The 15,772-nt window shown below is 42.1% G+C and overlaps 1 protein-coding gene across 1 annotated transcript in view; it reads left to right on the plus strand.

Annotated features, from left to right (window-relative positions):
• The window catches only part of arhgap32b (Rho GTPase activating protein 32b), an 81,884-nt gene that overhangs the window by 21,203 nt on the left and 44,909 nt on the right, over nt 1–15,772 (plus strand). Inside the window, exons 5-9 of the mRNA XM_083778832.1 lie at nt 979–1,101; nt 2,880–2,957; nt 7,740–7,821; nt 10,823–10,876; nt 11,994–12,068. Of these exons, the coding sequence (XP_083634958.1) occupies nt 979–1,101; nt 2,880–2,957; nt 7,740–7,821; nt 10,823–10,876; nt 11,994–12,068 (412 nt within the window). The remainder of the gene's footprint in view (nt 1–978; nt 1,102–2,879; nt 2,958–7,739; nt 7,822–10,822; nt 10,877–11,993; nt 12,069–15,772) is intronic.

The raw sequence follows: 15,772 nt of genomic DNA on the forward strand, positions 1-15,772 counted from the left end.
GTAGATCTGCTATTTTTGAAAAATAGTGAATATGTGGCGCAAATCTTTGAAAATATATTCTGTCAGAGCGAACATTTTTTATTCAAATATGTGCTTCTGCTTGGTCCCTGGAACAACATATTTTCAGATGGGGGGTCGGCGGCCAATTACATATCATTTTTGGGGGTCCTCGACATGAAAACGTCTGAGAACCACATAGACATAGAAACATGGGTTTTTCAGAAAACTGTCGGGATTTTGAAGGCATTTGTAGAATCTTTTCTCAGGTCTAAATTGGTTAATATAGGAGGATAATGGATAATGACATGCCCAAAATAGGGACGGCTTGGAAGTATTGGTCTTTTTGGATCTAGTCAGAGGGTAGTTCTATAACTACCACATATCCAGTGTTTTTTTTTTTTTTCTTTTGTCCCACGATTTTGTAACCCATTTTTCACCCCTGTGTCAATCATCCTGTGATGTGATCCTGGGCTCTACACACCCTCTGCCAACCTAGGGAGAGCAACGGACTTAACTCATGCTTCCTTCATGCTTGAGTGTCCAAGTTGCTCCTTTACACCTGACAGGGGGGAGTTTCCCTGGTTGGACGTAGCGCGTGGAAGGAACACGTTATTCCAACCAGTTCCTTTCCAAATATCCAGTGTGAGTTAGGGCATTAAGCAACAAGTCCACTACTACTAGTCGACTAGTAAATCCACTAGTCGATCTTGTTGGTTGACTAAAAAGTTGTTGTTTTTTCCCCGATTTCGTAGGCCTCAAGATCAGGTAGATTATAGTTATAGTCACCAATGTACACAGTTTTTAAATGTACAAATATTCATTTCCCAAAAAACGTTTTTCTTCTTTTTTTTTTTACCCTTTTTTTTTTTACATAATAGGTAGTCGACTAGTAAACTAGTCAACTAGTAAACATGACTAGAAGTGAATGCCCTAGTGTTGAGTGTGACCTGCAAGTTGCCTTTCTGTGTCCATGTCCAGGTTGACAACAAGGGGAACCACCTGCTGGTCCATGAGGAGTCCTCCATAAACGTGCCGGCCATCGCCGCCGCGCACGTCATCAAGCGCTACATTGCACAGGCCGCCGACGAGCTGTCCTTTGAGGTACCGAGGAACAGAGAATTAGAATTGACGTGTTGTTAATTAACGCTCGTACTGCTAACTGTACATGTGCAAACACGTACGCGAACACCTCAGGACATACATCTGCCCACTATTTGAGTTCTGTGTCCTCCGTTTATATTATACGTAGAATTTTCCACTAGAACATCTAAAAAATGCACGGCATAAAGTTCACACATTGTTAAACGGGGGTCCCATTGACTGTGCACAGACATATTAGTAGCATCTACACTCAACAGTATAGAAGGGGGGGGGATTTATATTTATTGTATATTTTTTGCATCTCATCATAGAAAATAAAAATATATTATATATCTGACATTCTTTAGAGTAGACTGCCAGCGACGTTATGAATTCCACGTGGGAAATAAAGGGACTTAAAGGACCACTTCGCCACTTTTCAACCTATCTTCATATAATAGGTACTCACTAATTGAAAAAATGGCGTAATTTTTCTACTCTGTCTGTGTCTCATAGGAGGACTGTGGGCAGTTCAGAAACCGTCCTCCAGTGACATCATCGATGGGGAATACAAGCTAATAAAAACTGCAGGCAATACGAAAATGGAAGCCATCGTTCTCAGGATAATGAAAATCTAAACATTTTTGTAAAAGAAATCTTGTTTAAAAAATGATCTGACTAATGATGATGCCACTGGAAGACGGTTTCTAAACTGCCCACAGCCCTCCTATGAGACACAGACTGAGTAGAAAGAAATCGTGCCATTTTATCTTGATTATTAGTGAGGACATATTATGAAGATAGGTTGAATAGTGGTGAAGTGATCCTTTAAGCGTATATGCGCAGTCAGTACGCACAACGGATGCATTTTGGATACCCCAATATCCTATGGTCAATTTAATAACCTGCTTTTGAACCTCCCTACCTCAATATGTAACTGTTTTTAATTTATGTTTTGTCTCATTGTCTATATAATATGTCTATGCCTTACATTTGTTTTGTGTTTTATACCTTAGTGCATGTCTTAATTTGTATTATATAATGTCTGTAATCTCGTCAGCATTGAAAATGAGGGAGAACCTCAATTGCTCTTTCGAGAATAAATAAAGGTTTCAATCAATCAATCAATACATTCTCACAGAATGTACAGATCAATGTTCGCTCTCAGCAGGAAACATTTCACTAATAGTATACACTTCACTAGTATGTATGCTTCAGGAAACACAGTTATTCACTGACAAGGCTCTGCCTTTATAACATTCTACCTTTACAGTCTATTTCAGTTATAACTCATTACTTATTTATTTTAGACGGAAGAGATGAAGTGACATTTGTGTGTTCCCTTTATCCCATTTTGGGGCTGGAACCACTTTTGGTTGTTCAAGCATTATGTCATGCTTTAGCTGTTGAAAAATAGCAGATCTACAAGCTCATGAACCTATGAACTTGTAGGTCTGCTATTTTTGAAAAATTGTGAAAATGTGGCGCAATTCTTTGAATATATATTCTTTCAGAGTGAACGTTTTTAATTAATATCTTTGCTTCTGGGGGGTCCCTGGAACAACATATTTTCAGATGGGGGTCGGCGGCCAATTACATAATAATCTTGGGGGTCCTTGACATGAAAATGTTTGAGAACCACTGACGTAGAAACATGGGTTTTTCAGAAAACTGTCAGCATTTAGAAGACATTAGTAGAATCGTCCTCAGGTCTAAATGGGTTAATTGAACATTAAGCCTACTGACTGACTGCACCTCCTTTACTTCTTCTTGTCTTTGTTCCAATCCTCGTATGGCAGGTTGGTGACATTGTGTCAGTGATCGACATGCCTCCGAAGGAGGACACCACATGGTGGAGGGGCAAACATGGATTCCAGGTTGGTTCAGTTGTTCAACACGCCAACACCGCAGCAATATGGTGGTTCCCAAACGTATTCATGGCAAAATGACATTTATTAGCCTGCGGACCCCCAATTATTTGGTTCCAAACTATCATTTTGCTGGGGACCACCTAGGACTCCCTCAAGGACCCCTGGGGGTCCCCGGACCCCACTTTGGGAACCACTGGTTTACCCCAGGGGGGCAGTCAGCCAGATATTTCGTGAAGCCTCATTTGAAATCGGTAGTTCATATAATGGCCTGTTGTGGCGCTGGACTGGACCCAAAAAGCCCCATAGCTCCATAGAGGCCCATGTATTTTGGCCCAACTTCACCTAGACTGTATTACCTTAATAAACATGGTCATGAATACTTTCTTCTTCCAGTCACTAGTTTAAAGTCTCATTTCTAATGTCATAATATTCTTTTTGGAAAATTATGGTCCCATTAATTAAAATAATGACCATAAAGTCGCGTATGTTCTGAGGGGCGTGGCTACCGTTACCGTCTATGATCGGGATTCCCCTCCCACTCAAGAGTCTACTCCTCCCACTCGAGTCAAAATAAAAACCAACGGAGAAGAAGGGGGGAAGTCCCGCCTCGTTGTCTGGGCAGCCAATGGCCAGCTGGACCCAAACGGAGCCAGCCAATGGCCAGCTGGTACCAAACGGATCTAGAAAGATGGCGACTTACATCAGGAATTAGCATATTATTACAGGCTTCATTTTACGTTCATGTTAGACCCGGCGAACGCTTTGTCCATATTTTTTACAGTCTATGGTTTACCCTCAATGAACCCTAGTGTCCCTTTTCTGGGCCAGATCTTCTATGAATTGTGAGCTTATAGATTTTCAGTGAAGAAGTGTGTTCTAGACTCTAAAGAGGGAAAAGGATAGACCCTTGTGACACGCCAGTCAAATACATATATAGGTTTTAGCAGTGAAATCGGGAATATGCGGCGCAAATCTTTGAATATAATATCCTTTCAGAGCGAACGTTTTTTAACTCAAATCTTTGCTTCTGTGAGCAATTTCAAACTCTAGACGGGCCCGCCCCAACGTTATTAGTGCAGCCGGTGAAAACTAGAGTTCTCAACAGGCCCGAAAATTAAGGCCCGGCCCTACCCTCGGCCCTCATCAAACCCTGTACACTCAAGACATGCTCCTACCTTATATGGCCAGTACAGAATTCATGCCATGTTGATCTGACCCCCCCCCCCCCCCCCCCCCCATGCCAAAGCACCAGCGCTCGCCCAGCAGTCCAATTCATTAATTAATTATATCGGATATCGATATCGATATCGGCCAAAATCTCTCATCGTTGCATCCCTATGCACTGAATTGCACTGAACGTCTCCGTGTGTGGGAGACATTCAGTGCATCCTCCACAGACCGACAGATGGATACTGACATTCATGTTTTTGAGGGGCGCTAGTCCCTCCAATACATTACGTCCTATGACAGCCAAGTCTATGGGATTTATAATGTTATGTTTGCTTGTTTAGAGCACTTATGCCAAGTCGATGGAGTTTAATGTCTGCTTAGGGCAGTAAATGACGACGTAAGGCTTCCCATGGCCAATATAAATACATCGTGCGGCGTGCGCCCCTCACTTCACACAAAGTGTGATTTTTGGTTTGTTCTGGGCAAGCACTGGTCTACCCGAATCCCCACTCCCATCCCCAGGTCATCAGTCACACGCCATCGCCAAGGTTGAAGTCCATCGGTCGGACGGTACCCGAGTTATGGCCAGTACAGTCAGACATACTGTCCTGGCCAGACGGGGACACACACACACACACACAGACGCAACGGACGCGCACACACACAGTTTTCCCCAGACGTATCGTTATCATTTGATCGTCTGGCTACGCAAGACAATATGACAATTTGTTTTAAAAATCACAGCCTCTCCTTTAAGTAGAAAAAATTACATTTACACTCCCGGTTTTTCTGTGCTCTGCATCTTACATCTTTCATTGTTTCTGCGTCTGATGAGGAAGTGACATGCATTCTTTCTCTAAACCCAGACAGTGCATTCTCAGTCATGAGACAAGCCCGTGTTTGGGAATTCCTGATTTTAGTCCAGAGTTTTCTAATACAGGAACAAAGGCTAGTTTTGTGCCTGCAGGACTGAGTGAACTTCCTCTGTCCTCTGCGGTGACCCCAGTGGGGCTCTCTAGAGGGTCACGGGGCCGACCTACTTGCGTCCTTCCATCTCTCCATCTTGTCTTGTGTGTTTTGGCTCTCTGCCCTCGAGGACAAGCTCTCCCATTCAGGCTATAGCTGGCAGGGCTAGCCGTCTGCAGTGATGCCCGGACCGAGGAGTGACGCGTCATTATGTAAATATGAACAGTTTCGTTTCAAGGTCTGCCGTATTTTCTCAACACTTGTGGAGCCTCAACTTAGCCCATGTTTGGGCGGGAAACCCCTTTTGGTGTTTTAAGCATTATGTTATACTTTAGCTATTGAAAAATAGCAGATCTACAAGCTCATAGCGCGGCACTCGGTGCCGCGCTATGAGCTACGAGCTTATAGGTCTGCTATTTTTGAAAAGTCGTGGAAATGTGGCGTACATCTTTGAATATATTCTTTCACAGCGAACATTTTTACCTCAAAGCTTTGCTTCAGGTGGGTCCCTGGAACAACATGTTCATATAGAAGGGGGTCAGCGGCCATATACATATATTTTTGGGGGTCCTTGACATGAAGATGTTTGAGAACGACTGACATAGAAACAGTTTTTCAGAAAACTGTGGATTTAGAAGACATTTGTAGAATCTTTGTGTCCTTAAAATTCCCTTCGGTTATCTTATTAAAAATATAAGATCTTAAGGTTAGAACACATTCCTTTTGAGAATCACACCCAGGGCAGTCTTTTGTGTGAGGAGAATAACTTGACCACCACTTTGCTGTCCCTTTCTGCCTTTATTTTTTTCAATTTTTTTTTTTTATCCCACGTTTTTGTAAGCCATTTTTTTCACCCAGTGTCAATTGTCTAGTGTAAACCTGGGTGCTACAGTCCCTCTGCCAATCTGGCAGAGGAAGGGAGTTTCCACGGTTGGACGTGGAAGGAACACGTTATTCCGACCAGTTCCTTTCCCTTCCATCATGGTGCCCCGGCTGGCCAGGGGGAGGTAGTTTAGAGACCAGTATTACTGCATATTGTTTTGTAAGGGTACCTACCCTAGGGGACACGGGGAGAACATGCAAACTCCACACAGAAAGGCCCTTTTGCCAACCCTGCCAAGGGTAAGTGGCACTGATGACTGAAGAGATTTATCCCCCCCCCCCCCCCAAAAAAAAACTAATAGAAGACAACATCTGTGAGTTCGTACATTGGTTATTTTGGATATTTGTATATCTTTCTAGGGTGATTAACACAACCTGTACTGTATATTGGATTGCTGCGCCAGACAAAGCAACCGCAGTGCTTTGCTCTGTCCATAGGGGGGGGGGGGGTCAGTTTGTCAGTGCTGCCAGGAGTGACCTGCCAGTGACCACGAGGAAAGCAGACAGCAGCATTAATATGTCTGTGTAATGTAGAATGCACCAGAATTTTTTTGTGATTAGTTAGCCGATTTGCTCGTCTACACCAGGGGGGCAGTCAGACAGATATTTTGTGAAGCCACTAAAGAAATCGGGACTGCCTGAAAGTTCATATAATGGCCTGTTGTGGCGCTGTCATTGGGCCCAAAAAAACCCATGTATAGAGGTCCATGTATTTGGGCCCAACTTCACCTAGACTATATTACCTTAATAAACATGGTCATGAATACTTTCTGCTTCCAGTCACTAGTTTAAAGTCTCATTTCTCATGTCATAATATTCTTTTTGGAAAAGTATGGTCCCATTTATAAAAGAATGACCATAAAGTCGCGTATGTTCTGAGGGGCGTGGCTACCGTTACAGTCTATGATCGGGAGCCACCCCCCGTTCGAGTCAAAATAAAAACGAACGAAGAAGAAGGGGGGAAGTCCCGCCTCGTTGTCTGGGCCAGCCAATGGCCAGCTGGGCCCAAACAGATCTAGAAAGTTGGCGATTTACAATTCAAGGACTGACTGGCTTCAACTTACGTCCATATCAGACCCGGAGAACGCTTTGTCCATATTCTTTTTACAGTCTATGGTCTACACATGACGTACGTTTTCCCTTCATTGTCAGCGGCATTTAATGTTTGTGTTGCCACACATTTACGTCATATTTGAGGGACATATGACCTAATTTCTCCTTCCATTGTCAATGGCAAATAGGAGACGTGTGGGGGACAAAAGCTGCCCTCAAAAATGAGAACGTAAAGAAGATGTTCAACACTTATGTCACCTTCCTAAAATCATATTCGAACAAGTTCAAACAAATAAATGAACAGAACCAAATGTAGAATATATTATATTTATGAAACAACGTGAGGTGGAAACAATGCTATTTTCAGAAGATGACGGCATGCTAGTCTTTTTAAAAGTGTTGTATTGTGCCTTTCTGTATATTGTTTTTGTTGAATTAAGCTCGATCAAAAATGTCAGATAGAATGCTCTAGTCAGGAAAGCAAATAGCGATTATAGACGTTTAATGCACTTTAAGTGATTACACATCACAGCATTATCTTTTTTTTCATTATCACAACCGTTAAGTTAGGTAATGGAATGTGGCAAAACACTGCTTAGTGATTCCGTCTGTTTTAGTATCTAACAGTGATTGTCTTTCATATCTCTCTCTCGGTCTCTCCCTCTCTCTCTCTCTCTGTCTCTCTCTGTCTCTCTCTGTCTCTGTCTCTCTCCCCAGGTTGGCTTCTTTCCCAGTGAGTGTGTGGAGCTGATAAACGATAAGGTGCCGCAGTCCGTTACCAACTCAGTGCCAAAACCAGGTACTGTACTATTCCTTCTTTGATACTAATTAATTATTATAGGATTTTGTTTGTTTCAGGGAAATGCTTGCTGAATTGGACTTTAATGACTGATGTGGGGGTATTCCCTGGTTTTAATGACTGATGTGGGGGTATTCCCCGGTTTTAAATAAGTAGTACGTGCGTGGGTGTGTATTCTGTGGCATGCGGTTGTGTGTCATCAAGGCTGATGTGTCCCAGCTGACACCATTGCTATAGTCCAGAATTCCTGTTACATCATTTGAAGAATTACCACAGTTATGTTTACCTAAACCTAAGACCATAATCAAGTGTAAATGTATGATGCGTAGTGCCATAAACGGGTGATTAGTGAGAATTCAGCTTGACATGCTCGTTAACGGCGAAAGGAAAGCCTTTGCTGTAATTCCAACACGTTGTCGTCTTAAATGGCTGGTTAATCACACTGTACTAACTCAGTACAGTGCTAATCCACAGCAAATACGTACTGTATGCCATGCCCGTTGCCAATGTAAGCAAACAACAACCCCCAAGAACACTTCTTGGCAATAAAAGATGAGCAAATAATCATCACAATAAGCGTACAGTGCCAGCATTATATTATGCCTTGTTGTGGCAGCGATACAGAATGAACATTGACCCTCGCCACCTTATATGGATGATGCAGCCAGTGGGGCAGCCAATGAAAATAACAGCTTTATGTCATGCCTGCGATGACGGGCTCTTTTGAGCGCAGGCCATGATATCATGTATCATTATCAGTAGATTGATTTCAGCCATACGTACATGTGACTCACTTTCACTGTCAGAGCCGTTCATGTGGCTTTGGGTTTGGGCGGGGGCGAGTAGTGGTGGTGGGGTAGTATGATCCCAAACCATGGAAAAGCCCGTGGGAGGGAAGGAGCTGGAGAAGTGATGACACAGCAGCAACAGCTCAGCCCCACAGGAGTCACAATTATGGGGATGGCTATCATTAAAGGCGGCGGGGGTTTCATATCATTGCTGTCGGGAGGGAACCTCATAACTACAAAATCCGTTGCTCTCCCCATGTCCCCCATATACGGGGACTAGGTTGGTGGAGGGTGTGTAGAGCCCAGGATCACATTAGATAATTGACACACGGGTGAAAAATGGGTTACAAAATCGTGGGATATAAATTTATAGAAAATTAAAATATACATTTTTCAGGAAATAAAGAAATCTTGTATTTTTTTAAACAAAGCAATACAGCCTCATCAAAGTTGGTGCTGTGACTTTATATATTGTCAATTGCTTCCATGAGAGGGAGAGAGGTGGTGGAGTTAGTTGCTTTAGCAGACATTTTGAGGGTCCAATGGAGTTAAGAGGTTTTTGTCCAAAGCACTTTTCACTACTTTCCATTGGTTCAATATTTTCGAAACGACACACAGACGTAAAGGGTGTTCAATAGCACTGATTTATGCCAACAAAAAAAAAAACTAAAAAAGAGTTATGAGGTTTCCTTCCGACAGCATAATGCTGTTTGGACGTTTGTGTTATTTGAAACATTTGAGGCCTTTCACAGTGTATGTGTCGTGAACAGATCTACGTAGCATGTTGTGCCATTGAGTACTGTCTGCGACACTTCCATCGGTCTCTTAGACTTCATTTAATACGCTTTTTGGGGGCTATGTATGGCTTGCATTATTCATTTAGTTCATTTTTGTTTCCTTATTTTGTTAAATGTGCATTTATATGTTTGTTTTGGATGGTTATACTTACATTAGCATGGCTGAGGACAACACACGCAGAATGACTAATACTATACCCCGACCCTAAAGTCCAAACCCCATACACCGCTATAGGGATTCCTTGGGACAAAACCGTTTTTAATTTTAAACATTATATGATATACTTTAGCTATGAGCTTGAGCACCGAAGTCCTGACGTAACTCGCTCATCCCAACGATTCCCCTGGTTCGCGGAAGTAATGTCTCTATGGAGAATAACATGGGGTGATCTTAATATCGTCTACTATAAGCGTTGTGGTCCAAAAATAAACAAGCTGTCTCAGCGTTATTGTCGGGAAGGTGTCTCTGTATCGTTTGCAACAGTCAGTCACTCATATATGATACAGTCTGCTTCTAGCGAAAATCTAACTAATTCAGCAGCAGTAACATTAGCGTTTTCTCTCAGTCAGTTGAGTTGAGCGGCCGGGGTGACATGTTTATTTTTCAAACACAGTTGTTATATGAGGCGATCTCAAATCGCCTCAATGGGGATTTCAATGCAACTAAACAAATACATGAACCTGGGGACTGACGCCCTCTACTGAAAGTGACGTCAGACTTCGGTGCTCTATTGGAAAATAGCTAAATCTACAAGCTCATAGAGGCGCAAATCTTTGAATATATGATCGATGGATTGATTGATTCTTTAATTAAGTGTCATGCTTCCAAAGAAGCCGATATGTACACTTTTTACAGTTTACATAAACAATGACAATAAACCGACATGACAGTTTGGCAAACAATGAATACCAAGTGAATACCAAACTGACTAATGCATATCCTTACAATAATATAAATTATTTCAGAGCGAATGATTTTAACTCGGCGGTCAATTACACAATAGTTTTGGGGGTCCTTGACATGAAAATGTTTGAGAACCACTGACACAGAAACATAGGGTTTTTCAGAAAACTTGTCAGGATTTAGAAGACATTTTTTAGAATCGTCCCTCAGGTCTAAAAAATGGGTTTTAAAAACCTGTCTCGTGCCGGACCTGACCCATTTGGTACGGTTTGGGCTTAAGGCAGAACTGACCCCTGGATCTGTGGTTGTGTGGTTACAATATGAGAACGTGTTTTCCATTGCGTTACTCTATAGTGGCACTATACTATGCACCGTTGACGCTGTCCTCGTCCCTTTCACCTGAATCGTATTAAGATGGGATGGTTTTTGTTTCGTTTAGTTTTAGTTTCTTTTTGCTTGTTCTGCTTGTGATGACTACTCACCCCCCCCCTGATGCTGTCTGTGTGCCTCAGCAGCATCGCCCTGCTCGGGTCTGCAGCCTGCTTCCTGGAGCCTCTTCCCACCCTGTGCGTGCTGGTATATACAACATTGCATCCCCCCCCCCCTCACTCACTGACCCCCCCCTGTAGCAACAGTGTTGTTTTTGTTTTTGTTTTAGTCGTAGTCTCCTTGAATAGTTTTCAGTGAGTTTTACGGTAGTCACATTTTAGTCACCCGGAATGTTTTAGTGTTAGTCTAGTCTAATCTACAGGTGATTCAGTCGACTAAAATGTATTTTGGCGGGTCTTGATGCCATCGTAATGGCTGATTTACACTTGCAACCAAGTGTAAAATGACTTGTGTCTTTTACTAGATCCCTTGTCCACTAGTCCCTTCCTAACATTTTAGTCTAGTTTTTATTTGTTGACAAAATCGACAGTATATTTGGTCATCATAGCTTACTTTTCATTTAGTTTCCATTTAGTTTTCGTCAACGAAAAAAGGTAGTCGGCGAACATTCTTCGTCATAGTTTTAGTCGACAAAAACAACACTGTTTTAGCATACACTCAGCCATAAACACGCTAATACATCTTTGCATGTGTATGTTTTAGCATACACTCAGCCATAAACACGCTAATACATCTTTGCATGTGTATGGAATTGAGTTCTTCAGCTTTTTGGCACTTGATTTTTATCCTACTTTTGCTACTTTTACAATGATTATTTGCGGAGCATTGATGCTACCATGTCAAATATTGATAGCCCTTATAGGAGAATTCCATGCTAGAAGGCTTTCTTACCTTTATTTGTAGTCGTTACGTCCCCACCAAAGAGGTCCAGGTGTTATTTTGTGCAAAAGTGCATTATTGGCTATTTCCCCTAATATAAGTCCTCAATGGGTATTGGGTTTTTGTGCCAATTCGCTTATTTTCATCGAAATAAGTAGTAAAGTGTGCCGCTTGTGATACTATTTACATAGATTTTTGAGCGATTGAAATAAGCGAATTAGCACCCCAATGCCCCATACAATTCAATTCAAAATGCCTTGCGAGGCGCAGTACAAAAATGCACAGCTGATTATGTTGTCTAACTTGAAGGACTTCTCTCCCTCTGCCAATCCTCCGTGCATGCGTGCCATGGGTCCGTCCGCATCCATCCATCCATCCATCCATCCATCCATTGGTTCACCTGGCTGCATGCAGACTTGGAGATGGAGAGCATAAAGCCAGACAATGCATGGGTGCCAGGCCCACTAAACCACTACGGCGTAAACTCAGGTAGATCATGTTTTTTTTTAAAGACTTCCTAAGTGTTGCAGCACTGCTGCCACCGACACCAAAACTAACTCTACGACATCTTAAAGCACTCTTAATGCTGTGTGACTGACTGACAACACTTTAGATAATAAAAAAACAATTGCACACGTTAGGGCATTAAGCAACTAGTTATTATTATTCAACTAGTCGACCTTGTTGGTACTGGTTGACTAGTTTTTGCCCAGTTTTGTAGGCCTCAAGATGCAGGTATAGTCGCCAATGTACAGAGTTTTTAAATGTACTTTATTTCCAAAAGATAAGGTGGTTAATAACTAGTCGACTTGTAAACTAGGCAACTAGTCAACTAGAAGTGAATGCCCTAGCACCCGTACTAGACATATCCTCAGAACTGTTCTATGCTGTAGCTTGATATTGGAGATGTTCTATACGGGGGGGTTTCACCAATAACCTGTGTCATGCATCACTACAGTACCACTTTACAGAAGGTGTTGCTTAGCTAGACGTTAACCTTTATTTTTCTTCATTAATTCAGAATATGTTTAACTGTGTGTGCCTTTAATACCCTGGTTAATGTAATTCAATATATTAGCGTATATATTCTTCAAATGCAGGTGAAGCTGTGGAGTTTTACTTCTACTAAATTGGTCATAATAAACTCTCCTTTCTGAGTGTGCGCGTGCTGCAAAATAGTTTACAACTTTACCCTTTTGTTTCGTTTCACTACACTTCATAACAACCGTCCCTCTTGTTATCAATTTGCTGCTGTGTTTTGCATGTTCTGAATTATAGGCATGACAGCCATCCTGTTCATTCTCTCTTCTTTACCGTATATAGTCTATAATGGGCTCCATCGTGTGCCATTCTTCATCCGCAATGGAGCAGCACGACTCGGCTGTGTTGGCCACGGAGTGGATGGCAGATAGTCAGATACTGGACACAACCCTCTGTATCTAATATAAATGCATTCCAAGGCAGCATGCGTTGCTCTTCCATAAGGCAAGATCCAGGGCATAATGGATTATGGATAATAGATCTCTTAAGGGGAATGGCACCTGGCACACGGATTTGGTTTAAGTTGCGTATAACGCTCAAACCACACAGGTTGTAATGGGTAGGTGTTTTAAGGATTTAGGTGGTGGCACAAGATAGCATTTTTTCACGGGGGAACGCCTCTTACACAATACTTCAATCCCAAAATGAAGGAGATGGGGCTCCTGGCGTGAGACGGAGCCCTCTTATCTCAAAATGCATGTAAATTACTTTCGGGGAGATGGGGAGGCGACAAAGGTTACTACAGCATTTCTCAAGGCTGCGGAGTGTTGCCCATAGCACGCAGCTGTATGTGTGTGTTTCTGTTTGGTTTGAAGTTGAAAGGCCATGGCAGGCGGGGCACCGTGGTGCTGGGTCTAGACTGGCCTTGATTTATTTAACCCATTTAGGCCTGACGTTGAAATTTAAGTTTTGAAGCACATTTTAACGATCATAGCGCGCCACTCGGTGGCGCGCTATGAGCTTGTAGGTCTGCTATTTTTCAATAGCTAAATGATAACATAATGTATGTAACACCAAAAAGGGTTCCCGGCTTCCCGCCCAAAATGGGTTCCATTTAGACCTGAGGACGATTCTACAAATGTCTTCTAAATCCTGACAGTTGTCTGAAAAAACCCATGTTTCTATGTCAGTGGTGCTCAAACTATTTCACGTCAAGGACCACCACGAATATATGAAATTGCCCGCCGACGAGCTATGAGATAAAAAACGTTCACTCTGAAAGAATACATATAAAGATTTGCGCCACTGTTTCACGATGTTTAACAAAAAAACAGCAGACCTATGCGAGCTTGTAGATCTGCAATTTTTTTCAACAGCTTAAAGCACAAACATAATGCTTTAAAACACCAAAAAGGGGTTCTCGTTCAGAATGGGTTAATCCTTTTACAATGAGAGGGGCTGTAAACCCCTGCATTGAGAGTTAAGCTTTGTGCTGCAACAGTAAGAATGAGTGTCTGCCCTCTCCATGGTGACTGAAAGCATACATTCCTGCAGGGGAAGGGAACCCCCAGCAGGTTTTTAAAAAGAGAATGCTCGCACTGGCTAAATCACTATAGGGGTGTCGAACCACAGGCCCATGAACCAGACCCGGCCTGTGGGAACACTTATGGGAAAAGAATAATAATAAGGTTTAAAAACAAAAGAGAGAGAATTTGCAAAGAATATAATAATAATAACTGTTCAAATATTCACATCCGGTTATCATCTATCTGGGTGTGTGTGTGGCAGTCACTCTCTTTCCCCTTGTTAACCCATTTTGGGACGGGAACCCCTTTTGGTGTTTTAAGCATTATGTTATGCTTGTTTAGCAGATCTACAAGCTCATAGTGCTATGCCGCGCTACGAGCTTGTAGGTCTGCTATTTTTGAAAAAGCGTGAAAATGTTGTGCAAATCTTTGGATATATATTCTTTCAGAGTGAACGATTTTAACTCAAATATTTGTTTCTGGGGGGGGGGGGGGGTCCCTGGAACTACATATTTTCAGATGGGGGGTCCGCGGCCAATTACATTCTAAATGGGTTAAACTCTTGAAGCAGAGAGAATCAGACATCTTGCTGGAGGTTTTTACAGTCAATTTATAAATTTTCTTTGCAATTGATGAGAGCACAGACCTTATTATGAAGATCAATTGGGAATATTTATTAGTGCTGCTGATGCGGATACATGTTAACCTGACGCTGCCAGATCCAAGAAGCTTGCTACACAAATTTGTTTCACAGCTTATTGGGATCTGGGATCACGGAAGCAAATTTGATGACGGGGCTGTTCCTTTTTTTCAAGATACTTGGTAGATGATTGGATGGGACCGTCTGTCTATCACCGTGTGGGCGTGCAAACACAACCAATCATATTGACGTGTCTATATAGCTTCACGTCCGGTTTCGCACATATCCCGCCATTAGCTCACGCTGATTGGTCCGGTACGGAACGGATTTTTGTCAGCTCAACTGCCTGAGAGATCCCAGATGAGTGCTGTGTTGGGGAACATGGTTACCCAATACCGCCCTCATCTGGCAGCGTCAGGTTAGATACATGTCACAATCAATACAAAACACATTACATGCCTGTGTTGTTTTCATTCGTCGACTACCTTTTTTCACTGACGAAAACTAAATGACTAAAATGTGACTAAACTAAGTGAAAACTATTCAAGAGACTAGTAGGACTAAAACTAAAATCAAAATCTGCTGCCAAAAACAACACTGTTACATATACCAACACACATGGACAAAACGAAACATGCTAAACATTGCAAACCTTGAAAACATCACAGCCTTATTTACAGCATAGAATCCAATAATATAACAAAAAAAAATTAATACTATGTTCGATAGTAAAAGCCTGAAATGGACATTGTCAGTAATAAAAACTATTAAACTTGTTGGAGCTAACGAAATCTCAGCTACTGGCAATTTGACTATTTTGTATGCACCTGACGACATGTGAAATGCAAATAAAATGTATAGTATACACATTCCATTTTAGTTCAAAACCTGACATCAGTAGGCTATCGTGTTTTGTGTAATGTGACATACCGGTAACGGTAATATTCATGCTTTTCAGTATTGGGAGCATGCACCACACACACACACACACAGTCACACACAGTCACACACAACCACACGCACACGCGCGCGCACACACACACACA

Source organism: Protomyctophum parallelum, assembly GCF_964188405.1.
Source record: "Protomyctophum parallelum genome assembly, chromosome: 1".
NCBI classification, from domain to species: Eukaryota; Metazoa; Chordata; class Actinopteri; order Myctophiformes; family Myctophidae; genus Protomyctophum; species Protomyctophum parallelum.